General features: G+C 42.4%; 2 protein-coding genes across 9 annotated transcripts; one reads left to right on the top strand and one right to left on the bottom strand.

Annotated features, from left to right (window-relative positions):
* Positions 1–136: 136 nt before the first annotated feature.
* micu3b (mitochondrial calcium uptake family, member 3b) lies at positions 137–22897 on the bottom strand. Of its 8 annotated transcripts, none has more exons than XR_006371739.1 (16): positions 20859–21136; positions 16679–16826; positions 14612–14643; positions 14408–14486; positions 11642–11689; positions 11473–11555; positions 11035–11106; positions 9959–10000; positions 7648–7737; positions 6257–6345; positions 5980–6151; positions 4097–4205; positions 2339–2496; positions 2063–2131; positions 841–1064; positions 137–629 (listed from the first exon to the last, which is right to left on the bottom strand). XR_006371739.1 is itself a non-coding variant. In XM_044127481.1 (16 exons), the coding sequence occupies exons 3-15, from the start codon at positions 16788–16790 to the stop codon at positions 2063–2065; spliced, it is 1155 nt and encodes a 384-aa protein (XP_043983416.1). In that variant the 5' UTR covers positions 16791–16826; positions 21865–21985; positions 22815–22897; the 3' UTR covers positions 137–1064. The 8 variants fall into 8 exon arrangements, 7 of the variants coding, with proteins under 7 accessions (XP_043983416.1, XP_043983410.1, XP_043983411.1 ...); XM_044127481.1 differs by lacking the exon at positions 20859–21136 and adding exons at positions 21865–21985; positions 22815–22897 and having other exon boundaries at positions 137–1064; XM_044127475.1 differs by having other exon boundaries at positions 137–1064; positions 20859–21325.
* Positions 22842–27525, top strand: fgf20b (fibroblast growth factor 20b). The gene is made up of 3 exons (XM_044127490.1): positions 22842–23407; positions 23690–23793; positions 24680–27525. Exons 1-3 carry the CDS (start codon positions 23122–23124, stop codon positions 24923–24925), a joined length of 636 nt encoding a protein of 211 aa, XP_043983425.1. The 5' UTR covers positions 22842–23121; the 3' UTR covers positions 24926–27525.
* The last annotated feature ends 289 nt before the right edge of the window (positions 27526–27814 follow it).

The raw sequence follows: 27814 nt of genomic DNA, 5'->3' as shown, positions 1-27814 counted from the left end.
GCTGAAGCTGAAACAGATCATTTGGAAGCAAACACACACACACACACACACACACACACACACAGAGAGGTAAAAACGTGCCAGTTTATCACCTGACCTGTGTGAAAGTAACAAAGGAGAGCAGAAAACCCAGCAGTACAGTACGTCAGATTTATTGAAACCTATCAGTGGAAAAGCGTAACAGTCAAAACCAGGCTTTACAGGAAACGAGGTAGAGCAACCAGTCGTCTCGGATGCAGTCCATTTACTCTGAGTGACACTGTAGTGTTTTCTCCTCCAACAAAGATCCTCAGATGCATACAGAGGGATCACTCCTCATCCAGGATCTCATTTAGATGCATTCCTCTGAAAACCGACAATATTTTAAACGTGAAACACATTCAGCTTTTTTATTTTTATTTTCTGCTCATCCATGACATTTCTCTGTATCAGCTGAGAAATGATTAACGGTGCTGGCTGCCCGCGGTTAAACAGTGAGCGAGCCTCGGATCGAGCGGGTGTGTTCAGGTCTGCTTCCTCTGGAGGATTCCAGCTGCGGCGCTCCGGAGGAAGTACAAGGACTCAGGGCGGGGGGTGGACAAAGGTAATTTTGGAGGGGCGGCGGGGGGATAAGACGGGGCTGCAGGTAACTGAGGAACAAAGAATATGAGCATTCTGTGTCTGAAACAGAACCAGGGTTAGGATTCAATTGGAGCAAAGGAAGCTGACGGAGCAGGAAACTGACATTTTTATAATTGTCTCACCAATAAGCTAAATTGTTGGTTTTCTTTTTCAAAATATGTGTAGTTAGATAAATGAATAAATAAATAAGTGTAATAAATAATTCCTATAAACACTTACAAACTAACACGCAGTAAAGTTGTTGGGTGTCTCAATGTTTCTTAATTTCGTTTCTGTGAAGAGTCAGCGGAGCTTCCCAGAGCTCGGCATCTTTGCTCTGAGATGCTGCAGCATGCATAAACTCCTGCGACGCACACACACACACACACACACACACACACACACGGAAGGGAAGGCACGATTCATCCGTACTGTAAGACATGCAGCGGTGACTGGGTCTTCACCTGGCGACGACACAAACACAATTATTACATCTTCAAGAAGTCAGACGTCCTCATCGTTGAAGTAAAATGATGCAAATAGTTTGAATTTCTGCAGCATCACTTCAAGCATAGACTTCGACTGGACAATGTTTGCCCAGTTTACCTCATAAAAGGTTTCTAACAGACTGAGTCTTCTACAGTGACATCGTTCTTTTGTTTTTGCATTAATGCTTAAACTTCATAGTTGTGCTGAAAAATGTAAACTTTTGTTTCTTCGCAGACAGGCTGCAGTTTTAGTGAGAAACTGGCTCATATTCTAAAACGATATTTCTTTCTCTCGCTCTCTTTCTGTCTTTTATGGTTTATCAGATTCTTTGTAGCTCACGAGAGGAGTTAACTAAAGAACACTGGAGAAAAAGCTGAATTGTACAGGACAGAGCTCACACTGAAAAGCGTTTCAAAATCCCTTGGCCTCATTTATTTCTATCAAAAATAAAAACCTGCTGTTTAAACATCAACGTGTGCACCTTGATGAGACATTCACATCTTCGAATGCAAGCATAAATAAACATTTTCTTCTATTAAATCATCAAAGTGAAAATGTCATATCTTATCTCCATTTTTTCTTCTCGAAAAAATGATTTTGATTTCACTGAGCCTGTTTTTTTGTGTGTTTTTTTTCTCCTCTTCCTCATTCCTCATTACTGAGGGTGATCATTAAGCCTTCCCCCTGTGAGGCGCCTTCTCTTTGAAACACTTATACAAGTTTAAACCGCGCCGCTCGCTGCTCTCGTATGCAGACCTAAGCCGGTGTCCGGTGGCAGCTGTTCAGGCGTTAATATTACAGTGTAACTTAATGCTTCAGGCCAGGAGAGCGAGGGCCTCGTCTCCAAACTACCTGGAGCTTTAGAAAACCGAGTCGGTTTTCTAGAAATTTATTTATTTTTTGATTATTTGTTTTACTTTCACTGCTTCGTTTGAAAGAAAAAAAGTGGCAAAAATGTGAACATTTTTCTTACCTATTTGCGTGACAGCTCCTTCTTCATGCAGGACTTGAAAGAGATGAACTTCTCCTCCGCTTTAACACCCTGAGGACGTGTGAGATGAGAGTGAGCGAGCAGGAAATGATGACATTTTGCCCCAACAGATGGCAGTAGAACCTCAAATCAACATCAAGCCAGTGGCGGTGTGATCCAGCAACAAACACGCCACCGGCAGCTCCTCACTCGGCCCACGGAGGAGAGGGAGGAGAGTGTCCCGTTTCAGCTTCGGGAGGAACATGGATGGCGTCTCACCCCGTCTCCGCGGTGCAGGCGGTCCTTCATGACTCCGATGAACTCCTTGTGGCTCAGTTTGCCGTCGTGGTCCTCGTCGAAGATCTTAAAGACGGTGTTGACCAAGTGGTGGCTCAGCTTGATCCCAGTGGCAACGTAAACCGCCCGGGTGAATTCATCTGAGAAAAGCAAAAGAGAGCCATCATCAAGTGTTTGTTACAAAACAAAGAGGCATTGACACCACAAAATAAGTTACTAGAACAAGACAAAACTTCAAATTTGAGTTTTTATGCATTTCCTTTTTTTTGCATATCTATTTCTGAGGCACACTGAAATGAATCAAACATTTTAGAAGTTTCTGAGGATTTCTGGGACTTTTGAATTCAGTCTGCAGAATGTTAATCATTCCTGGAGGTTTTTTCCTGCACATATGAGGCCTCTGCCGGCCTATCTGTCTCCCACAAGTGGCTGATTTGGGTCTGACTAGCAGTCATATTGCAGGGGTTTTCAAACTCATTTTCTATTTGGGCCTTAGAAAGATCATAAATGTCCTCGAATAACAATGAAATCACCCATTAATGAGCTGTTAACATATGAATACATGTCTGCATTCAATGAGAAGTTCTTGAAAATTAATTTCTAAAATAGTCTCACATTTTTGTACTTTGGCAGTGTATATACAAAAATGGCACTGATTTGATTATTCTTCAAAACAACATAAGATTTGACGCAAACTGCCACCAGAACTGAAGCAGTAAAGTTAAAACTCCGTAAGTTCAGAATGTGTTCTTGTTTGACTGATGTGATGACTCCTATCTTCCCCTGATTAACTGTCTCTTCATTTCCCAGGTAAAGTGGGCGTGGCTTGGAGTCAGTCCCTGACTGGGAGCAGCTGGGCCAGCCTGGATGCTCCTCACACCAGGAGCTGCTCCTGGTTCCCCCATAGCAAACAGTCCTGGTATTTTTGTTGGGTTTGTTATGTCTAATTTGTTGGCTTTTCTTGAATTGGTTAGGTCTTGTGTTGGTTAGCGTCTCAGTTCTCATTTGGTTTGTTTTAGGTTGGCGTTCTGCCATACTTTAGATCAGTTTGGTCCTTTTTGTTTAAAACTTATGTTGATATCATAAACATTTATAATTTTTTCCTTTAATATCGGTGGGTCTCCCTTTCTTTTCCTGTCCTCGTGGACCAGATTGTGACAAATGATACCGGACGAGCCCCCATTTGTCAAACTCAATTTGAGAATATGAAAAAAAATATATCTGCACTGTAAAATCAAGTATTTAATTTAAACTTGTTTATATAAACACTTATTTTTGCATAGTTTCTGGTGCAAATGTCTTGGCAAACTTGAAATAAAACTAAACTAACTTACAAGTTACTTTTTTAGAGAGCTATAGGAGCTTGTTTTAAGTCAATAACTGTTTAATATTTATAAAAGTTACACTGGCAGATTATTTCATTTTTAACAAGGCATTTTCCCATATTATAGGTGAAATAATTTACCAGTGAAACCAGTAAATTGTCATAAATTTTAAGAAATTATTTATTTAAAACAAGCTCCTATATTTTGCTGAAAAGTTTGTCATTTGTTTCTTATTTTAAGCATACTAAGAGGTTTGCACAAGAATGTAGACTGAAAATACTTGTTTTTGCACACTGATCAATCAGTCGCATCATTGCTACAGAAGCTGTATTTAAATTAAAAGAAAACTTGTAAAACTTTCAAACACATTTTTCTTAAAAACCGGCATTAAAATGATGATGCCGTGATCGTTTACCTTGACCGACAGAGCGGTGAGCGAAGTTGTACATCTGCATGGCGATGGTGAAATCCTCCAGGTTGTTCAGGAACTGAAAGAAGGATCTGAACTCCTCGAAGCTGATCCCCTAAAAAGCAGAAAGACCCGGAAATCGTACCTGTTTTTCTATCCAGGATACAGATGATGGAGCAGACGAGCTCCATGTGTCAACACTCCTGCGAGAGGTCAGTGCCAAAATTCACACAAAACATAATCGGGCTCCTTTCATCTCTCCAAAGGAATCCCTTCAGTGTGTGTGTGTGTGTGTGTGTGTGTGTGTGTGTGTGTGTGAGGGAAGTTTGAGGCCGTCAGATAAATAACACACCCAAACAGACAAAGTATACATTGCTGGATTTTCCCAGCGCAGTATGGACACGCCGAGCTGTCAGCGGCGGGGTGATGGGGTGGGGGGATTTGAGGTTTTTGAGAAGAGGCCAGGCGGCTTGCAGACTTTTCTAAGGCAGATTAACCTGATACTTGAGTAAACAAAAACAAAAGTGATGAATCCCCAAACATCTCAGGCTCGGCTGATGACTCAAACGCTGAGCCCATTGATGTCCACTCAACCATCCTGCGACTACTGGCCATTTCTTACCGCCGGGGGCTCAGAGGGGTGGGGGCGCAACAGACGACACACAGCGCCTAACAAATGGAGTAATGACTAATCTGTGACGCTTTGCTGTTCTAACAATGCGGGGAAACATAAAATATCACTTAGCGTGACGACGAGTTCCACTTGATTGTCAATGGAGATCTAGCAACAGGCTACTCGAGGCGGCTGAGGGGCTGCCGGCAGCTTGTTCACGGAGGTCAGCGGTGCCGAGAGGAGAGGCGCATTAAGGCGGGAAATGAGGCCGCTTCACTCAACAGCCAATCCATGTTATCCAAAGAGACGGTGTTAAACGCTTCCACGTCCAGCAACACCGACACCTTTAGAAAACATTCAAATTAAAAAGGCAGAACGGAAGGAAATGCAATGCTTGTGTCTGATGAACGAAGTGGTCGGAGGTCGTTAGATTTAAAAAAAAAAAGAAAAGACGAGTGTTTTTTTTATGTAAAGATCAGAGTTTCACAGGAGTTCAGGATAAAATTTATTATCTAATGTTTAGGGAAGCTGCTGTGGTTTTTCAGCACTTGGATTTAGCCAGAGAAGGACAATAAATCAATAACGACACATATAGCAACAGACACGTGATCAATATCAACAAATCTGATAAAATGTTGAATGATTTCACTGAACTCTGGTCCAGAACCGCACAGCATTCTGGGAGATGAAGGCAGAGGAAAGGCTTCAGCTGTTCAACTTCTCACTGCCAGGCTAAGCAAAGACGGTGGCATCAACAGCAGCACGCGTCCCTTGTGCGGCTTGTGGTAATCTGCAGAAACCACATCTTTTCCTCCTGCTTTCCCATACATAGGTTCATAGAGTTCATGGAAAATAGTGGAAGCTGAAGTTCGCCCAGCTAGACTCTAATTACTGCTGACTTATGGTGGCAGACGGTTGCACTTGACTTTATTTAAAGAGATATCAGAGGGGAGAGGGTGGAATACATAAGAGTACCATTTTCCTTTTACTTCACAATTATGCAAATTTTTTTATTGGTCCATCACATAAAATCCCACTAAAATACATTGAAGTTTACGACTGTGGCGTGAGAACGTGTCACGGGTGAAAAGCACTGTAGCTGGCAATAAAACTAAGCCAGATATTAATTTTAAAAAATAATTTCTAAAACACATTGGTTGATATGATGGAGCTCCACAGAAGATAAAACTCTGTTTATTACCTTGGATAAATTTGAGTGAATGAGGACCGGCAAAGTGAGTCTTGAAGACAAACAAAAAAAAAAAAAGAGTCCCACCTTTTCATCCGGTATGCTGTGGCGTACGTTCTCCATGTACCCGCTGACATCATCCACGTTTGTGTAGCGAAGAAGAATGCGAGCAAAGTCTTCCTCGCTGATGGTGGGCATGCCTTTGGAGTAAGAGAGGAACTCTATCTCCAGCACCTCTGTCTGCAAGTTGTCCATGAACCTGGATGAGCGCGACAAATACTTAACAGAGACCGAGTTTCAATTTACGAAGAAGGTAATTATTCTATCGAAGAAACGTTGAAGATTTAAAGGTTTCTTAACTCACTTGTAGAAATCTTCAAATTTTAACTCGGCTTTGCCTTTTTTTCCAAAGAAGTGCACAAGCAGCGTCGTCTCCGTTTTCTCATCCACGTGCTACAAGAGGGAGTAAAAAATGGTTTCCACCGAGTATGGATTTAAATCTGAAGCTTTGATTTAGAAATACACAGCTTCCAGCAAAGTCAACACTAAATGAAACAAAGAGACTTTCTGTACAGAACACAAAAAATGAAGCATTATTTAATCTATTAGATAGCCTAAGCATGTTCAGGTTTCCTGCAGGTTTCACCAACGCAGGCTTTTTAAGATTATCATGAATGAAATTTAAGGCCTGAATCACAACAGAAATGTACAAAATAAAATTACGTATTTTATATAGCACGGACAAGCTATTTGCAGAGAATGTACGCAACATTGTACACTTTGGCAACAGAAGAGAGGCAGTGGGAAAAGATGAATGGACAACAAATCTACAATTAACCCTGATAGATGTAAAAAAGCTAGTTAGCTAGCAAGGCAACAATAGCAGTTAGCAGTAGCCTCAAACGCCTCAGTGAAGATGTCTGCATGTATGGAAGGCCAGAATGGACACAAATCATCACTTTTACCTGATTATGATTTGGGACGCAGCAAAATACAGCAGAAATCCTGTCAAAATGACACTTTTTATGCCGTTATAAGATTAACTTCTGAATGTCAAAAAACACCTTATTTATTCAGGTCAATGAACGCCACTTTTTTTTTCGACCTGTTCAAAGCAGTGTTCGATGACCCAAATAAACGCCATCATTTTCAGCCTTCACAATATAATCTTATGACGGTGTGAAAAGTGGAATTTTGATTTTTGCTGTATTTTATGGCATCCTAAGTCATAAATCTGATTCTTTTTTTTGCGTGATTTTTCTTAGCCATGTGTGTAGCAGAAGTAGCAATTTGTGGCAATTTTGCAGTTCCATATGCTTGCCCTGACGGACAAGTCGTGCAAGAAAAATAAACAACATAGCATGAGATCAAATAGTCATAATACAACAAATTTAAGACCAGTGATTAACACATTTAAGATCAACTTGCATTTTTAAAAATTATTTCTCAGGGCCTTAATTTTAGATTAATTAATTTAAGGATATGCAGATGCCGTGATGTTAGAGGCATGTTGAGCTCCTCATGCTGAATTATATTGTTAATAATTCAGAAATCAATCACTTGCGGCATTTCTTTCCCCTCATTTCATGATCCAAACACATGCCATGCAACTGAACATGCCACGCCCTGTGTGGGTCCTGACTCAGCTAGGGAAACAATAACCTGCTTTCAGTATTAATTTTTAGTCACAGAGCAGAAACATGAATTAGTCCAGTTTCTCTATGTGTTCACTGAATCTTTAGAGTCGCCAGCTACCTCAGTGAGATCAGAGAACAGAACTTGACTCGTGCTGCGCCTGAGAACGTCCCACATGGTCCCCGCATGCTGGGCGTCGTTTTTACGAACCTGTGACCGCAGTTGAAGCACAGCGGGTTAGGAGGACAAAACCCGTCTCGTACATGTTAGCACTTTAGAGGAGGCAAGAGCAAAATCTGACGGAGCACAAAGTGATATGCAGGAGGGCTGAGGAGAGTGTTATTTAGCAATTTGCTAACAGTTAGCAATGACAACCTCCAATGTTTTATTCTGGGTTATTACAAATCAGACCAACAAAAAATAAATAAATAAACAAAATAAGTTAAACCGACTGTCTGGACAGCCACCATGTTTCACTTTGCCTTCGGTCTTGCGATGGCGCTCTATTTTACTTCAGGGCACCAGAGTAAGTGGAGATGAATATACATGCTTTGTCACACTTTATCAGACTGTTTTATCTGTAAAAATTGGAAAAACACTGCATCATTTTTCCTTCCACTTTACAATGATACGCAACGTTTTGTGAGCCATTCAAGTTTGTAACCGTGAAAAATAATTCAAAAACAAACAAGCAAGCTTTGAACATGTTATATGGAGGGAGTGCGGGCTGCTTCTCGGAGCACAGACGCATGTGAGGCGCATGCAGGAGCGGCGTGGGTCTGACACGAGCCTGTTCTGCAGCGATGCGTGCAGCCTTTCGGCCAGGCGCCGCAGCGTTAGCATGGCCTAGCACATGTTCACACCATGCGAAGCGCCAGACCAGACCTGAGCGAGGCTTCGTGCAACTGAGCCCCGTCAGAGTCATGACTGGATGCTGAGCTGCGAAGTGAATGCAGGTTACAAAAACCTTTCCATCTGGAGCGTAGCTGTGTGATACGGGGTTATACTTACAACTGCCGTGTTGTTTTTGCAACAAGCCACTATATTTTCCTCAGTGAGATCATGCTTTTCATGAGGAATCACCTGGTTATTATTATCATTACAGTTTACTCGCTGTCAAACACAACTGCTGAAAATAATTTGGCTGTTATTGTTATGTTGTAGAGTAATTGGTGTCTGTGATCACAAAACTGTGATTTCCACACCAAAACTATGTGTTTTGGATTTGTTTGTTTTTTTTCCCCCCCACCGCCCCTTCTGCTCAAAATGCACACACAGAACAAGAAATCAGAACAGACGCTTCGCTTGATCTCGTAATTAATTATATTTACGCATCCGGTTTGCTTGGAGCCTGAGGCGCGGTGCTGATTCAAACTAGCTCTTCCTCTTCCTCGCTGCATTTTTAGCAGAGATTTACGGTGCAATCCCGCAACTAATTACGTTACAACTCACTCTGTTGCCCCGATGTTGCCCCACTCCAACTCCCCCACCCCAACCTGAAACAGCTGTAATTAGAACATGCTGAGGGGGGAAAACCCAACCGCAGCACCGGAGGCGGGCCTGTCGCAGTACACGTTCTGGAAAAGATCTGACTGAACTCTGGAGAAGTGCCTAAAATAAAGTAGCAAGAATTAAAACCAAAGCCTGCATGTGCTGCTGATGCTTGCTCTTCTGACTTACTGGAAGCTTCATGGTCAAACCCATCTGAAAAGGTAACCTGAGCCCGAATGCCACGGTAACGGTGGAACATGGGGGTCCAGACAGAAACAGTGTCAGTCTTCAGCAAGAGGCGGGAGGGGTGTGTGGGGGGGGGGGGTATTTGAAGTGGAATCTGTTGCCCAATGTTGTCGAAAGGTGAGAGCATAATTCATCTACATAGTATCTCCTGCTCTACCACACACACGTTTGCACAGCTGTCTTTGTGGGGACTTTCCATTGACTTCCATTCATTTCTACAGCCTAAACCTTATCCTAACCCTAACCATTACATACCTAACTCTAACCAAAACTCAATTCACACCTTAGTCCTAAATCTGACCCCTGACCCAAAAACAGCGTTTCTCCTTGTGGGGTCCAGGCTTCGGTCCCCACAAGGAGCAGGGTCCCCACAATGTAATATATGTCAGGGAAATGGTCCCCACAAGGTATTAGAAACAAACGCACATGCACACACACGCACACACACACACACACACACACACAGTGGCAATATGTCAGGTAATACTGATGTGCAGGGCAACGTGTTTAAATTTCAGCAAATGCGGCTGAGGTTACCGTGTGTTAAAATGGAGAAGTGCGGTTGGTGTCAGCTGGAGTGTTTTCTGTTATTCGTTCAGATTGGGAAAAATGAATCCAAAAAAGAAAGAAAAAAAAAAGCCATGCAACAAGCATAACGGTTCATTTTCCTCCACAGGAAAAGAACAATACATACACTGTTTGTCTGGGATTTGCGGTGACCGTAAAGCTGCAGGCTCTAAAATGCAAAGGAGAGAAGCAAAGTAAATACATTTGTCAAAACGCACAAGGATGAGTTTTCGAAGTCCCGTCGGACCAATTTGACGGGACTTCAAACGTGAGCCGAGGTTAGAAACGGTCCAGAGTTTTTCTGAATCCACCAAAACCCTTCCTCTCTCATGTTCCCAAATCTAAAGTACCCTTTCTAATGATCTTTTTGATACTTATACGGGTGCAAGATTCATTCTAGGCCGTCCAGAGATGCCAACGTTTGCCCTGGAGGAGTGAGCTCCAAGGCGTTGTTTGTTTAGCGCGATAAGACCTCAAAGAGTATCTCTTATCGCTCTGCTCAGCCCGTCTGTTTACATCCACCTGCATGTAGCGTAAGAAGGCCTAAGGAGATGAAAGCCTCAGGCATGTTTTACCCTGTATGACCACAGTCACCCTAGTGCAGCCGCCGTTCCCTCCAGGAACTGCTGCAAGTTGATGAAAGAACTGTTCCGCCGTGGGACCATGATAGGATGCTACCTGTGCTACAAGTCAATTTTTCTGCAATGTTCTTGCACCTCAACAGTCAACTATTGTAACGTGGAAGCAGATAGGAACCCCAGCAACTCAGTCAGAGGATGGCAGCAGGGCCGGCCCAAATCTTTTTGGGGCCCCAAGCCTCACCCTATCTCCCCCCACCCCCCCCATACCAACACCAGATGTTTTATCATTCCTAAGCTACTCAATGTGTGCAGCATACCTGCGATCAGTAGCGTCATTTGTAATTAGCTTACATCATACCAGTGTTACTATGGCTATTGATTTTAACTTTACAGGAGTAGCAAACTAAAATAAAAAAAAATTAATTAAAAAAACATTTTGGGATTTTTAAATACAGAAGCGTATTTAAGTTGACAGTAGACACGTTTGATATCTTATATTTCCCCAACAATAGCAGCAGGCAATAAGAGGAAGAGATCAACCCATTATTTGTGTCCTACCTTTAAAATCATTATGGAGATAATTTTTCCATGCGTAATAGCACCAAAATGGACAAAAACTTACTTGTTCCTCCAGTCTCTGAACGTCATCAGCAACATCTTTTCTATCCTTTTTCTTACGGAAAATTTCCTCCAGCTAAGAAAGGAGACAAAGATCAAGGAGAAGTCGGCACAGAAGAGTTTGCTGTCAAGGTGAGGTCTATATGGAGCTACATTGGGACCATAAAGTTTGTTAAAAAAGAATAAAAAAGCTGAAACTGCAAAAATTAATATGAGATTTGAAACTGAAAAATTACTTTGAAAGTAAAAAAAAAGTTTGAAACAAAAATATTGAAACGGGGGGGAAAAAAACACTGAATTTGAAAAGTTATTTTTGAAAATTTCTCTAGTTTCACATCCTTTTTCAAAATAATTTTTCAATCAAGTATCTTCTAATTTCAGTTGATTTTTGTTTTCTTTTTATCAAACTTCACGGCCCCAATGTAGCTCCGTAGATCCATACCACCAAGAACTCCCGTTTGTCCACCATTTCGTTGCCATCTGCATCGAACATGTTGAAAGCGATCCAAAATCCTGCGTGGGGCTCTGCCATTGAAAAGAAGCGAACACCTTAAAGCATCAAGAGCTTTGTCAGCATCATTGTGTTGGACTCGGTTTGGGTGAATACTGACTTGTTAAAATGCAGAGCAGAAACAGATACTCTGTGTAACTGATGGCACCTGGAACAAAGAGAGAGAGGGGTGGGGGGGGGAGAGGATGAGACTAGGCATGAAACAAAAGCCAGAATGCCCCCCCTTATTTTGCACCCGGGGCGGCATCGGGTGGCATTAATCGGTTAGCTCAAGGTGTTCACAGATGTTCAAAGTGAGTAAGCTGTCCACAGAAACAAGGGCACGCCTCCAGACGTAAGTAATCTCCTGATAACATCTTAAAAGGTGCCTTTTACCTCACGCTCGGCGTTCCCCTCACACAAACAGGAGGCTTTTACAACCGAGCCGACCCGTCGTCACGACAAAAAAACAAACAGGTTCTGTTGGGCGACGCGGTGTGATACATTCTCGGGTGATCAGTCACTGATTGAGAATGTCACTGATTCGGGCCTTTGTTGCGCGACACGGCGGCTGGAAGAGTAAAGTGCCAGGGAGACATCTCAGCCGACTCGGGGAGGCTTCTCCCTCCTGCCTCTGAAAGCATTCCCAAGCTTTTGTTTGCTGGGGATGATAGAGAATCGAGCGCAGATAGTTCCGGGTGGCTGGCCGGGGTGTTCTGGGAAAAGAGCTCGGGAACCGGACAGAACACCCAAGAGAAGAAACGATAATACAAACAATTTATGTCATCTGAGGGGGAAAACAGTGCTGCTGTCAAACGCTTTTATAAAAGGTTTTCAGCTTTTAATGAGGCAAATTTTAGTTTATTTTTTAAAATTCAACTGTCACAGCTTTGGAGCTTAAACTTCAGGAGAAATCTTTTAAGATTCCTGCCATGTCTCCATACCACACACCTTCACTCCGCCTCTCAGCTCAAGTAGATGTTTTCAGACAATACAAAGACAGAATTCCTCAGAAACACTTCATACGGAGTGGCAGTGCCGGAGATGTAACCCAATGCTATTCCCCGGCTTCGTAATGTCCGCGGTGGCCGACGGGACATGTCTTGACACAACAGGTTTCAAACAGCGAACCTCATTCTCTAAAGTAGCGCTTTGTGCGCAGATCAATCCAATTCTTTTTTTCTCTCTTTCGGCCTGACAAAGCTGTAGTGTTTAACAGCAGCAGGATTAAACGTCCCAAATCCCGGCATCGGCACTTAGCTAAAGCAACAGGGGCGAGAGCGGAACAGTTCACCTGAGACACCGAGGATGACGGGGGGAGGTGAAGCCCAGGTGGGAGTGCTTAAAAGGAGTTTCGCTCGTTTTACTGCGGAGTTCATGTAACGATACTGTGACAGCCTGCATGGAGGGGAAACTGGCTTCATTTCTGTGTCACAGAAATGCCTCTGAAAGCCATAAAACCAGATTACTGAGGACGTTTATTGACCCAAAACAATCGAAATCCAGAAACATAGTGGCTGCTAATGTCAATGAGCAGAGCTGGGTAGTAAATAACTTACATTAACTCAATTACATTAACTTTCTTGAAAAAAAAATTCTTAATTTTCTACCCGCAGAAGAAAAAGAACAAACATGCTTTAACCAAAAATTCAAATACAAAAATTCAGTTTTTGTCATTTCTGTCAATAAATAAGAAAAAAAAATCCTTTGCCTGCTTGTTTTTTTTTTTTTTTTTGGTCCTATAAATACCAAAATTGTCTCTTAACGTTATAGTTTGATCCGTCTGATGATGTAATATTTAAATATTAAATGTTTGATAATTTGATCAGTTATTCAGTACGCTAGTACAGCAACATTTTAGGGTCAATGTTGATCGAAGGAAAAACAGAGGAGTTAATTTTCACCAAAAAACTCAGAAATTTCAAGGAAAATTTTGAGGTTCTCTAGGGGGGGAAAAAATCTTGAAACCTTCTGAGTGTGAAAGTTAAAAAACAAATTTCTAGAAAATCTCAGAAACACGAGTTTCTGAGATTTTGAACATTTTCAAAAATTCGAAAGTTTTCCAACATTAATTTTCAAGACTCGCCACTCGTCTGATTATCAATTGATTGATTGATTTTTGATTTCGTCTGGGCTCTTCTATCTCTACGCCGTCTGAATGCAGGGCCGTCGTGTCCTGAAAGGTGAACCTCCCCGAAGGCAGTTCTATTTATTATACTTAGTGGCATCAAAGTAAAAGGGGCCGAAACAAACGCAAACACCATCCTTTTCAAATCTCTATGCTGAAACTCATGTTTCAGTGATTTTTCTTCCACCTCACTATGCTACATGTTAGCATACTGAAAATGTGAAACAGGTCATGGAGTATTAATACCTTTCCCAGGTGCGGTGGTAACGTAGCAGGTGGGTAAAATGAACAAAATTCATCATCATAATAGCGAAATATAGTCTACACGCTCAGTTGACGAGGTGTTCTCTTGTCTTTTCCATTTTGAAGAGAGAACTCTTCCTCTGTTATTTCATCTTTAGACTCCTGGGAAACGGAAAAGTCCTTGATTACAAATTAAAACCTCTTAGTCTAATTAACCTAAAAAGATAAACCCCGTTTAAGGACTCTTCAGTTGATTTGGCTTATTTCAGTTTTTCTATACTTCATTGTTGTGCATCTTAACATTAAGCCCTTGCTTCTTTCATTCAAGGTCTAGCTGGGAATATCTACAAGCCGACTGATGGCGAGATAAGACAACGTTCTGCTGACATGTACGACAGCAGAGACTCCTCTGGATGAGGCGACCCCGACAGCTTAAAAAAAAGTGCAAATGGAAATTATTTACATCGGAGGGATTTGTCTCTGCAGTAAATCAAGCGAGGGGGCGGGGAGGTCTACCTCTTTCTCGTAGGTTTCTGAACAAATTGGATGATCCTTTCCAAACAGGCGGAGTATCCGACAGCACCTTGTCTAACTCCTGGGGAAATAGAAGAAAATCCCGGATTGCTGAGTAATCCCGACGTTTGTCTGCATTACAGTAATTACAGCTCCTTTGCACAGATAAAGAGGAGATTCAGAAGCTTTGATGGAGTGAAAACTCACCTTTTTAGTGAGAGACTTCCATCCTCTCCTACCTGAAAAAAGAAAGAAAGTCAAAGTTAATGTTTTGGGTCGCAGAGGAGGGACAGGGGGGAAAGTGAGGGTTAGAAAGAAATCTGTGAAGCAAAAGCGAAAACAGGTGTTTGCATGGACAGAAACGCATGCTGCGGATCACGACGAACACATTCCAGTGGCCTGTAAAAGCAGCAGATAAGAGAGGTGTGTCGCTATTGAAAAATAAAAATAAAAATCTGACTGGGAGGTAACTTTTAATAACATTAACAACAACCATCTAGGGAAACATTTAAAAGACAGAGTCGGTTTCTATCCTTGTTTCCTAAGATGAAAAACATCACAAATGTGAAGAATTTAGCGCCAAAGTTTTCAAACGTTGTCTTGTGATTTTCCTTTCCGTCCGTCTGGTTGGCCTTCCTGAACACCCGCCGTGAAGAGCCATGACTCTCATTTTACGACAAATGAGCAATTAGCGACGTGACGATAATGAGGCCTTACGTGTTATAGTGCTGTTTGCTGTTCGCCAGTGCAAAGCCACGCCCAGCACATTATGGCCGGCCACACACCATACATCACAGGGCAACACTGTCTTATCGTGACATTTACGGCATCCGCGCAGAGTAATTCGGCCTCTGTGGGTCCCTGCAAGTTTGTTGCCACATAAATGAGCCATAAAAGTAGGGTTGCTGGTAAAGATGTCTATCTTTATGCAGGTGTTATGACTGAAGCAGTTCAAGCCCTGACTTATTGTCCGACGACACTTCAGAGGATCTCAGCAGCAAGAATGTTCCAGGAAGCAGCGTTTGGTAAAACTGTTATTAAAGCGTTGCATAAGTAAGCAGGGTTGGGATCTGTTTTGATGGAGGTATAATTAGGCAAACGGGAGTAGACAGTGGATACTTTACAGCGCCCTGGTGAAGTATCCAGGCCTCTTGGACTTTTAGAACATATTTTAAATAGGAAGTGTTGTGTAAACTTGAGCCTTTTTTTAAGCTTTACATCATGTTATAATATTGTTATCCCATCCAAAACATTCCTGGACGTTGGCTTTGATTCTTTTGTGTATGTTTGAGAAATCCTTTAATCTCCATGGCGACCATTCAAAAGCATTGGTGGGACAAATCAGCCCTCCCCCGCAGCTCCCCCACTCAGCTCCTTCAGACTAGCCAGAGCAATTAGCAGAGCGTCACCTCAGCTTGTTATAGGAGCTGCTTCTCAGCACAACGCTGGTAAAAACGTTGCTAAAGGGTCAATAAAGGAGTCATGTTGAGATGACTTCCTGAAGGCGGAGCTTCAGAAAGAGCAGGAGCTTCTTAAAGAGACAGAGGCCCAATTTCAAGGAGTTAAATTACAAAGTCAAATATCTTTTAAATTATATTTGAGATATATATAACATTGTTTTTAACAACAGAAGGTGACGTAGTTGTGCTACGAAATGGCACTAGATATGTGGTAAACACTGAATACTGTCCCTTTAAAAAAAATAGATGTGCAATAATTTTCAAGAACATAAACTGCTGCAATCATTGCTTTGGTGTACAGCAACAAGCACTGTTACTTAATATTCAGTATCAATGTAAAACTTACCCTCCACTGTGACAGTTGTGTAATGCAGGATTTACATCCTTAGACATGCAGTAAGATATGAAATAACACTGATTTGCATATGGATAAGTCTGACAATCTTTTTAAGTCATACTTGATCTATGCAGCATTTCTGTAACAACTGAAAGTAACACAGTTACTTAATTGTGCTACACAAAGTGTTATGTGGCTGGAAAACGCATGATACAACCCCTTTAGCATTACAACCAACAGAAACAATGTGTTTTAATTGAGATTTTTGCAAAGGCTAACCTACAGTAGTGCTTGATTGGATCCCAGCCAAAAGTGTCAACTCCTTTTTAACTTTTGAACTCTGTACATAAAATGCTAACACCACGTAGTGTTAAATGAGAAGAAGAGTTTACCATCAGTGAACAGAAGCTCTATATTTACTGACTCCTGTATTTAGTTTATCAGTGGGCATGAACTGAGTGCTACAGGTTTACTCACTCCTTGGTTGGCTCAGAGTGACGGACTCAATGAAGTTTAGAGGAGTCATGTAGAGCTGGCCTTCACACTCCACCGAGCTGAAGAGCCGGAACCTGTTTTCATAGGTCGACATGTAAACGTCCCCATCGTCCAGGTCGTAGGTCTTCGCCTGGAAACACACACACAGCGGGGAACATAAGTACCTGATAGGCCGCTGGTTTTTTAAAAACTTCTCTACGTACAAAGAACGGAGAGGTTTGTGGTTTTTATTGTATGTACACAGAAAATGTCATTTTATTGCATGAAATATGTATTTGATCTCCTACCAACCAGAAAAATGTCTGGTTCACACAGACCTGCCAGTTTAAAAAACCCTCCTATCCTCTAATTTACCTGTAGCAATTTGAACATTTAGTCTGTATAAAAGACACTTGTCCACGCTCTCAGTCAGACTCCAACCTCTGCACCAAGTGTCTCCAACCCTCGTCCTTGAAATCTACTGTCCTGCAGATTTTAAACAAAACCCTGCTCCAACACACCTCAATCAAATAAATGACTTGTTTGACTTTGCCAAAGTTGATGGCATTCTGAAGACATAATTCAGTTGTCTGATTCAGTTGGATTAGAGCAAGTATACATCTAAAACCTGTGGGACAGGAGATCTTAAGGGTTGGAGAACCCTGCTCAACTTTAAGGGCAACATCAGCGAGTTGTCTAAGGAAAAGCTGTAGACCTGCACAAGGCTGGGATGGTCTACAGGACAATAGGCCAACAGCTTGATGAGAAGGCACTATTATTAGAAAATGGAAGAAACTCAAGAAGACTGTCATCAGTGTCCCTTGGACTTGAGGTCCATGCAAGATGACCTCCCATCTTGGAGGTCATCATATCTGGCCATCACATGTCCAGATATGTCTGACGTTTACCACAGGAAAGATGCGGGATCAGCCCAGAACTACATGGTAGGACCTGGTCAATGACCTGCAGAGAGCTGATCCCTCAGTCTGAAAGGTTACCATAGTAACATACTACACCGTTATGGACTAAAATGCTACAGTGTGAGCAAGGTTCCCCTGCTCAAGCCGGCACATGTCCAGATATGTCTGAAGTTTACCAATGATAATTTGGATGATCCAAATGAGACCAAAGTAGAGCTTTCTGGTATAAACTTCACTCGCCATGTTTGGAGGAAGAAGAAGAAGAATGAGTACAGTCTCACGACCACCATCCCCAACGTGAAGCATTGAAAAGTCATTTCTGACTGTTCTGATAGATTGGAGCGTGCACCATAACATTCTGGGCAACAACCTCTTTCCCTCATTGCAGATGGGTCGTGGCTCCGTCTTCCAGCATGACAGTGACCCAAAACACACAGCCAGGGTAACTCTGGAGTGGCTCCGTAAGACAAAGGTCCTGGAGTGACCTAGCCAGTCTCCAGACCTGAACCCAACAGAAAAAAAAATCTTTGGAGGGAACTGAAACTCTGGTTTGCCCTGAATGCTGAAAGATCTGGAGGAGATGTGCAGGAATGAGCCACAATCCCTGCTGCCGAGTGAAACCTGGTCAAGAACTACTGGAAATACCTAACCTCTGTCAGTCAGTACTCACTGCCAGCAATAAATACTAAGTTCTATTTCTCCATTGCACCACATTCAAACTAACTATTCAAAAATTAGACATTATTTTCATGTTTTTTTCCCCCAACATTCTGTCTCTCAAAGTTGCCGTATACAGTATCTACAATAAAAATGACAGACCTCCATTGTTTGTGTGTGGGGAAACTTGACACATTCCATAGTGTATCAAATACTTATTTTCCCCACTGTACAGCTCATAGAAACACTGACTCGTTTCAGTGATAATACTGTCTGAAAGATCCACCTTGCAAAATCCCCTGAAGCTTTCCTTGTCACAAAATGCCTCTCTTGGTCCAGTAATGGGCAGCATGCCTTCTTTTTCATCCCAGTACAGCAGATAGTGTCCCTACAACTGCTCCGACCCAGCCGGATCAGACGGCTGGATTGGTGAAGACAGAGTGGATCTCTCTGTCAGGTGGCCCACTGCCAGGTCCACTGGGCACACTGCAAACACCTAGGGAATGTGTGCCCCCCTCTGCTTAACCATTAAACCCCCTCCTCTTACCACCACCCGCCCCTCTTCAAATATCAGGCCCTCTGCCAACCCAGAGTGTCCAGTTTCTTGTGTCCCTGGATAGCTTCTGTGTAAGGACACCGGGCAGCAATCCCCGGCTCGTACCGACTAATATCCAACAAGGAAACTGTTCCTCTGCAGGGAATTAAGTGTGCATGCTTTGTTAGTCCCCAAGCATTTTCAGCATGTGCCAGAGCTATAGAGATTTGGTGGATCTTATCTAATTACGCGGCTACATGAGTTTGGAGAAATAGTGCAAAGAGTTCAAATAGAGCTGCGGAGCGCTGTGTAAAGGTTTTAAAGATGGCCGAAACAGACTGTACAGCTGATCTCACCACTATTTTCTTCCGTTCATGTGTATATAAAAGTCATTTTCAGAAAAATCTGGCTAGGTTTGCATATTGGGAGGAAGGATGCTGGGTTTACTTTGTTACTGAATCAAGGTCAGTTTTCTCATGACATTTTTTGCTTACTATTCCTACACAATGATAATACCCGGACCATCTTAGGCTGAAATCATTACGCTGTAACACAATAACCACCTGATGACCATCCCACAAACACTTGACTGGACTCAGATTTAGGATATTTGGAGGTTAACCCCACACTCTAAACCTGTCGTTTTGACCCTCTAGGCATTGCTAAGCCATTTTGCTCTCCATTGATGCAGGTTGTATGATCCTATTGAAAGAGATCACGGCCTCTAGAGATCAGTGTGATTGGTCTGGAACGACACAGACCTATATGGAGCAAAACTCCATGTGCTGTGTACTCTAATTAGGCCTGTCACAACAAATAATAAATCAGTTAGTCGCATGATCAATTAAAACAAGTTCAGTCATTTTCACAATTGATCATTTTTCTCTTTCTACTAAAAACTGGATGATAAGAGTCTTCAGTCTAACTAGCCCTCTTTTTTTGTAAGGACCATTTTGTTTACACAGACTTCATAATGCACTTATTTGTTTTATTTCCTGTTGTTTATTTTGGTTATTTGAAATGCCTTCCAGATGCAGTATTAAATGCTCGTTCAAATTTAAAGTTTATTCGTCTTTGAGAATATGTCCTTGTATTATTTTACGATTATACTGAATGAAAATTGTCTCAGAGCAACAACATTGTCGTTTATCGCAATAACTTGAGGGACAATTTATCGTCCAGTAAAATTCAGGCCTAATTCTGATGTTGCTTTGACATGTCCGGCACTAGATTTGTCAGTATCCACCTGCTTAAAGACACAGTTTCTCTGCTTCTGAAACGCCAACTTTGAGGACACAATTTTCACTTGCTGCCTAAATTCTCCCGTCTACCATCATGTAAAGAGACAAACCTGTCAGTGGTCATAATGCTGTGTCTGATTGGTGTTTGCTCTCAGTGCATAGAGAAACATTGGTAGTAACACAATGATGTTTCGATTCGGTCTGGACCCATTCAGGGTACTGACTGACTGTTTCTGGGGGAAAATGAACCTAAAGAATTAAAAATGACATTTAAGCAGCTCTTTACACAGTAAAGTGCAGCCCACATTTTTTTCTAGTTAACAAATAATCAAAAGTCTATTTACACAAAAAGCTGTGCAATCGTTTTATGTTAAATAGTCTTGCTCCAATTATTGCTAGAAGTATGTTTATTATTTAGCATCAATGTAAAACTCATCCTCCGCTTTGATACATCCGGTTTGGAAGATCTTTGTATAGAAACTTCGAGGATATTAATATGCAAGTCTGAAACATCAGCAGTGTCTCCGCATGTCATCTAGTTGTGATGTTTTGTTCATTTCCGGTGTGAACAATGTTTACAAAAAGCGTCACAGATTCAATTAAATAAAAATAAAAAAAACACTTGGTCACGTGAGTTCGGACGACCGTTTAGTCTTTTCAGCACCAAAGGTCGCGGATAGCTCCCGAAAGAGACAGCAACCAGCCGAAGAAAAGTTAACCTCATCTCCCAAAATGTTAGCGATAAATAGCCGGCAAAGTGCTGCCGTCGGCGTTCAACTCCCGACCGTTTCCGAGCTGAACCAGCTGCGTGACGGACGTCCTCACGGTACCTTATCAGTAGCAGAGACTGTCGGCAGCGCCAGATGTACGAGCCGAGCCTCGACGCGGCTCCTCGGTCCCACACCGACCACCGAGCCGCAGTAGAGAGCCGCAGCGCCGGCCGCGGCTGCGACACAAGCGCCGGCTGCGACCACTTTAAGCTCCCTTCTGCCGTTTGACGGTGTTTGCTGGAGAAGCGCTCCGTTCCTGAGAGAAGCGCCCAGCCTACGCAGTGCGGCCGCCATGGCTGTTTATTCTGGCTCTAACATCGCGAGAAATGGTGGGGACGCTGAGATGAGAAGAGATGAGGGGCGTCATGTAGATTCAGCGCTTATCTAAAAGCGCTATTTCATTATTTCATTGCTTTTAGCGACTCTGGACTACCTGCTAATCAAACACTTAGAGCTAAACTGGAATTATTTGATGCCATTTAAAAGGTTAGAGAAAAGTTAGTGTGTGATTTTGAAAATTGTATATTGTGAAAATGCTAAATATGTTTTTTCTTTTTTTATTTATTCTTTATTTATTGTCTCATTGTGATCCATTGTGGTAAAACAAACAAAATAATTACAGACATGGCAAAAAGTAATTAAGAAAACTGACTAAATTGAATGATAATGTTCTAAGTTTAAAGGCTTTTTTGCTGCTTTGAACATGATCCAGGATGAAAAAACTGCAAAGCATGACTGGTCAAATCTGGATAGTGTTATTCTACACACCAGGAAACTTCTATGAAACAAAGTTTGTGAGTTTGGAGATATTTATTCAAATATTATTTTTAAGGCTTTTTATGTCTTGCAGGATTCATTTTAAAATGAGGTGAGATTCAGATCTCTCCCCCCGATTCCCACTTTTTGTGTTTTAAATTACGTTAATATTTAGTATCTTTACTAGATTCTGGAGGAAGAATGGAAGTCACAGAGCAAAGTTTCAGCACCACCTGCTTGCGTTGGTCCATTGTTTTTTTTTTGTTTTGTTTTTTATTACAGAACATCAAATCTTAAAGGGATAACTCACTATTGTCAACTCCACTCAGCTGTCGGATGGTCTGACTAAAGTCAGTCGCCTCAATATCTTCACACTTATACATCCAAACGAGTTCAACTGCTTGCAGATTCATTTCCAAGATGTTGTTTCTCTGTGTGAACCAAAGACCAGGAGAGAAAGCTTTTAAATATCCCGCATCTCATTACTGGAACCAATTACAGAAGTAACTAAAGACTGAGGATACGGTTTCATTGAACAGTTTCAAAGGGCTCTCGAATCACAGAGTGACAGAAACCACTGACTGTAGATGTTTTATGTGATTTGTTCTGTCAGAGTCGTGTTTGAAATTGTCTTGTTTTCATCTGGTTTTGCTGCTGGATATCCATCCCTGGACACTCTTGTAAAACAGAGTGAGTTTCACTTTATGGCAAAAAAAATAAGGGTCACAAACAAACAAAGTTGCAGAACTTGATGACTCCTGGAGAGCTAAAGATTTTGAATCAAAAATATTTTTCGATTATTTTTATAATTAACTGAGATTTTTCTTCTCGGAATTCAGAATAAACTCAGAATCTTTTTGTTTTGTGTGTGTGTGTGTGTGTGTGTGTGTGTGTGTGTGTGTGTGTGTGTGTGTGCGTGTGGGTGGGTGTGTGTGTGTGTGTGTTTGTGTGTGTGTGTGGGTGTGTGGGCGTGTGTGTGTGTGTGTGTTTCCCCCAGTGGCCCCAATCTTCTCTTATACAAAAACAAGAGTGTTGGTTGAGTCCTATAATGTCGATACTTGGTTTAAATTTAAACAGCTGTAGTGTTTTTTCCTCCACCAGCCCATATCTCCCGTGTCTCTTCTACTCCGTGCCTAGGGAGAGGGAGGGGTGGGGGGTAAAAATCGCCTGCCAGGGCACGCCCATCACTAGCGCTGTGGTTTTTACACCTGCCTCACCAACCCAGCCACTTTGAGCTCAGACCTCCAGGGATTGCTTCACCTGCAGCCAGCACCGACCGCTTCCTCCGAGGCGTACCGCCGGCCGACGCTGCGGACAGGTGTCCAACATGAGCGCCGACGGCCGCTGACTGCAGCCCGCCTCCATCCGACCAACTCTCTCTGCGGCGGAGGGGAAGCGGCGAGTGTTTTGCCCGCGCCGCCGCGGGGGGACGTGCGCTAAGTAACGGAGGACGCAAACATGCAATAGGCGGCATCCCGGTCCGCCGCTACGCCAGAGCGCTCCCACCGGACCTCCGTGTACCTGCTGAACTTTACCCCACCCCTCCAACCTCCCCGCCCCTGACGCGATGGCAGCCGCCACTCTCGGGGAAGTTGGAGGCGTCCTGCACGGCATCGACGGCGTCGTTCACGTCGGCTCCCATTTCGTTCTCACGCCTCCCGGGTACGGGCCGACTCTGCTGGGGGAGCACCACCTCGCCCCCGGGGACAGGCGGTACCTGCCGACCACGCCGGATCTGAAGCACTTAAAGGGCATTCTGAGGAGGCGGCAGCTGTACTGCAGGACGGGGTTTCATCTGGAAATACTTCCGGACGGCACGGTGCAGGGGACCAGAAAGGACCACAGTCGCCATGGTAAATATTAAAATCCATATCCATTTCAGAGCGCTGTAGTTCACGGCAAATGTCAGTCAGGACTCTTCATGCGACACTTTACTGTTCTAGTGACGTCGATCGAGTCGGTATAATCCAATCACGTAGGCAACCGATTCCAGTTTCAGCCACATAAAACTACCGAAAACAGACAAGCCACGGGAATATTCTGACCGGATTCAGTCGGAGTCGCAGTTGAAACCAGATTTTTTTTCCCCGAGCTTCTTTGATCATGCGCAGAACAACTGTGTTATTCTTCTGCAGGTATTTTGGAATTCATAAGCCTCGCTGTGGGACTGATAAGCATAAAAGGAGTGGACAGCGGGCTTTACCTGGGGATGAACGACAAAGGGGAGCTCTATGGCTCTGTAAGTATCTCCTGGGATGAATGTTGACAAAAAAAATAATAAAAAATGCATGTTTAAAGGGAGGAAGGAAAGTGAGGATGACTTCTCGTATCTTGAACTTGAAATCACAAATTCTTCCATCTGCCCAGAAAACGTGAGACGCCATTAAACAGGAAAGTTTTATGATTATATTCTTGAAACTTGAATATTGGTGTCTGCTTTAGGCTAACTCTGAACACATTCTCATCCCAGCTGCATTTCGTCTCACATAGAGACATCTGATGTTGAAGAATTCACCTATTTGTTCCTGCATCTGTTGTGAGGCCTGACTGTTAGATTTTTTAATTATAATAATAATTATTATTTCAGTGGTCATAGCGCACGTCAGAGACGATAAAGTACATGTGAATCGTGATAAATATTGCATTTGCAGTCCCGAGCTTACAACTTATTTTCCAAAAAAGACTTGAATGAGCTTTGATTCACAGTCCTCTCAAAGCTTGTGCACCTTTTTCTAGCACAGTTTTTCCTTCCACTCAACTTTCCATTGAGATATATATTAAATAGGTCCCTTTGTGACCAGCCAGCAGACATACCAATGACATTTTTCAGGGTCCCTACTTTTAGAGGGACTATCTGCTGAACAACTGTCTCGTCTCCATGACTACGGAGGCCATGACTTGGCCCTAGCCTAATATTTCTGTGTTGAAACTTTTTTTTTTTTTTTTTTTTGAGTTTGGAAATTGAACTAAATTACCAGAAATAAATAGATGTTTGCAATTCATAGAGACCCATCAAACTCCTTATGACCCTTTTTCACCCCTTTAAAGAGACGCAACAAGAGTTTGGTTTGTTTTTGCTGAGACAAAACCTCTGCTGTTTTTTTTGTTTGTTTGTTTGTTTTTAGGAAAAGCTCACGGCCGAATGCGTCTTCAGGGAGCAGTTTGAGGAAAACTGGTACAACACTTACTCGTCCAATCTCTACAAACACGGAGACAAAGGGACGCGTTACTTTGTGGCTTTAAACAAAGACGGGACTCCAAGGGACGGGACGAAATCCCGACGGCACCAGAAATTCACACACTTCCTGCCCAGGCCCGTGGACCCAGAGAGAGTGCCAGAACTGTATAAGGATATCCTGGGACACAGTTGAGACGCCAAAGTCCCTGATCGGGGAGCAGCTGCTTTAATGCCCCTGTTCGGCAGGGTGCAAAATAAAAAAATTAAAAAACAATAAAAAAGAAGCAAAAACAAAAGCGAGGCCGACACGATGCCTTGGCGCAGGCATGGCGGACCATGACAGGCACCGGAGGGGGGTGGAGGGTGGAGGAGCAGGAGGAGGAGGAGGAGGAGGCCTCTTGTAGGAATGCACAGTGGCCGTCTCTCAGCGACCCCGAAGACAGGCTAGAATGCCTCGGCATGAGGGGCTCGTTTGTTCCGGAGGCCGGAGCGTCCCGTCCCAAGAGGCGTCCAGGGGGGACGAGCAGGGAAGCCCCGCCGCGGATTTGCATGGCGATCCTTTTCTTCGAGCGAGAACCTGCCGTTGGTTGAGAAGGACTTTGAAGGAATTCGTTTTTTGTTTTTTACTTCAGACCTGTTTGTGTCGAGACATTTTGAAAAGTGTAAAAGTCTATTTATTCTTTTTTTTTTTTTTAGGCACACATATTTATCTTTATATATTTATTTATTGGAGAATATATTTTTACAGGTAGAATCACGCCATATAGAAAAGAAAACCAATCCCCACTTGGAACCATGTCAACTATACAAAGACGGAGACACTATATTTTTTTGATTTTTATACCTGAAAAATAGTCGTTTTACCCAGTGATGCTCTGTAATTTGATCCAAATTGTAAAACCTTTTGAAAATCTCTCCCAATTTGACATGTACTCTCTCCCAGCTTTTAATTGTATGTCTCTTTTAATTAGTAATCATGGCCACGCTATTGTAACGCATCGCAAAGGGATGCCAAAATACAACACTGAGTAAAAATTAAAAACTATCACAATATTTACCAAAAAAAAAAAAGATCCAAATTGATTTATTAGCACAACTTTTAAAACTGAATTATTCTTCTGACCTTGAAAATAATGTGACAAATCTTTCAGGTGTAATAAAAAGCATAAAACAAACACATGCCTAATTAGTTTCTTCAAGAAAACGTGCTAATCGTGCTAAACTGCAACAGTGACGGGAGTCGGCATTTTAGGCTTCACCATGACTGTGGTTTTCACAAATTGCAAACATTTCCAGACAGTCAACATTTTTTTATTTTTTTATGAGGAAATAATGTGGCAGCATTCTTTATCTGCCAGCTGACCACCAGTGCTCAGCAACAAGTGAGGGAGGGGGGAAGTGCAGCATTATTACGATTCCTGCACCTCCTTCTCTGGCACCTGAATAAAAGGACTTTATGCTGTAATTGATGGCTTAATGGAAACTTTCAAAAACTCAACTTTTTGCAGCCTTAGCATGTAGCCTGATACCGAGAATATATTATGTAATGTACGCTTTGGTGAGCTCGTTACATGGCTTTGGAGATTTCTGAAGGCAAATGAAATGCATTGGATTTAGTTCAGGTGTATTGGAGTAAAAGGAGTTGAATTCAAAAGCATGCCACACTATTCAGTTCTTCTTTTTTGTTTTAGCATTTTATTTGCAGTCTGCATCCCAGATGATTCCCTGATGCACTCCCTTCACTCGGCCTGTTAGCTCAGGCTAACAGCCATGTTGTGCTGCCCTCTTTTCCACTGTCGGTTGAAGGATTAAACATCACTCTCTGGGGATCTACACACTTGGCTGTTACCTTATAACACCGGCCGTGTTTTAAACTCCTCCACATCTTTGTCCCTGACCTCTCTAACCTGTGTCTGTTGATGTTCGTGAAGCTTTTTGTTCATGTACTCTGACTACCTCCCACATTCCAACAACAAGACATGTCTCTCTAAATGTGCATACATATTTGTCTGACCCGTGTTGGACTGGAGACCTGTCCATGGTGAGCCCCGCTTGTTATCCATTAGCTGCGTTTCCATGACAAATGTGTGTAAAACTTTGTCAATATTCCACAAATGTGGGGGTGGGGAGGTGTGGGGGGCGTGACGGTTGCCGTGTTTACATTAAATAAGAAACCCAATCAAGATCACAAGTGAATAAGTTTGTCCAAGTGATAACAAAAAAAACCCAACACCCAGCGCTATTATCCTCCTACCACTTCCTGTCGTCTTCTTCTTCTTCTTCGTGGTTTTCTCCTGTTGATCATGCGACTCTTGTGATGCGAGAAGAAAATAATTTCTAATTAAATTTTGCAATATACACTAATTTCAATACAGCCGAAAGGCACCTCATCCTAGCGCAAAAACGTCTTTATCAACAAACATAAGTGGGTTTTTTTGTTTCTGTTTTCTTTTTAATTGCCATATTACCATTAAGCAAATTAATATTAGTAAACCCAATTTGCCCAATGACACGGTCAATTGAAACGCAGGTGTTGACGGCTGGAGATGAGCAGCAGATAATGGATGTGGCATTTTTCCTCCCCTTGTAGCACTTTGTAGGCTAAACAAGTAAACTCTGATGTAAGAGGTTTTCACACCATAACTGTTTAATTAGTGCAAACTGATCCCAAAAAACTGGCCTGTGCCTTTTGAAAATGTCTGAAGTATAAAAGATTTAAAACTGAAACTAAGTTTTCTGACCAGAAGCCTCCATTTAGGACCAGAAATGATTTTTGTTTTTCTTTTCTTTTCACTTTTTGCCCTCTGGTCTGGAATTGACACTGCTGTCAAAATACCAAACCTTTTAACTTTTAACAGACCTTAAAAAAAATAAATAAATACAAAATCTGTTTTAGTGGTTGACTTTGACTTTCAGAGTTTAAACATGTAAACCCGCTTACGAGATCAGTGTTGTCTTTCTTTATGGACGCCGTTATGCCGACAGACTCGGCGCGAACGTAAAAGGAAAAACTTCAAAGCAGAAAGTCGTGACCGGGGAATCCGCGCCACAGCCGATCGAGGGCCAAATAAAATCTGACCTT

Source organism: Gambusia affinis, linkage group LG09 (assembly GCF_019740435.1).
Source record: "Gambusia affinis linkage group LG09, SWU_Gaff_1.0, whole genome shotgun sequence".
Classification (NCBI taxonomy): Eukaryota; Metazoa; Chordata; class Actinopteri; order Cyprinodontiformes; family Poeciliidae; genus Gambusia; species Gambusia affinis.
Note: the sequence above shows the minus strand (reverse complement) of the source record. Positions and strands in the feature narration are given on the sequence as shown.

Excerpts from the sequence above, each read along its gene's own strand:
- micu3b (XM_044127475.1), bottom strand. The coding sequence starts at position 21,092 with ATGGCGGCCGCACTGCGTAGGCTGGGCGCTTCTCTCAGGAACGGAGCG. Across the intron at positions 14,644-16,678 it reads CACTCTGAGCCAACCAAGGA|GTAGGAGAGGATGGAAGTCT; the intron begins GTGAGTAAACCT and ends TTCTTTTTTCAG. Across the intron at positions 6,346-7,647 it reads TGTTCTCTGATCTCACTGAG|CACGTGGATGAGAAAACGGA; the intron begins GTAGCTGGCGAC and ends TCCCTCTTGTAG.
- fgf20b (XM_044127490.1), top strand. The coding sequence starts at position 23,122 with ATGGCAGCCGCCACTCTCGGGGAAGTTGGAGGCGTCCTGCACGGCATC. Across the intron at positions 23,408-23,689 it reads AAAGGACCACAGTCGCCATG|GTATTTTGGAATTCATAAGC; the intron begins GTAAATATTAAA and ends ATTCTTCTGCAG. Across the intron at positions 23,794-24,679 it reads AAGGGGAGCTCTATGGCTCT|GAAAAGCTCACGGCCGAATG; the intron begins GTAAGTATCTCC and ends GTTTGTTTTTAG.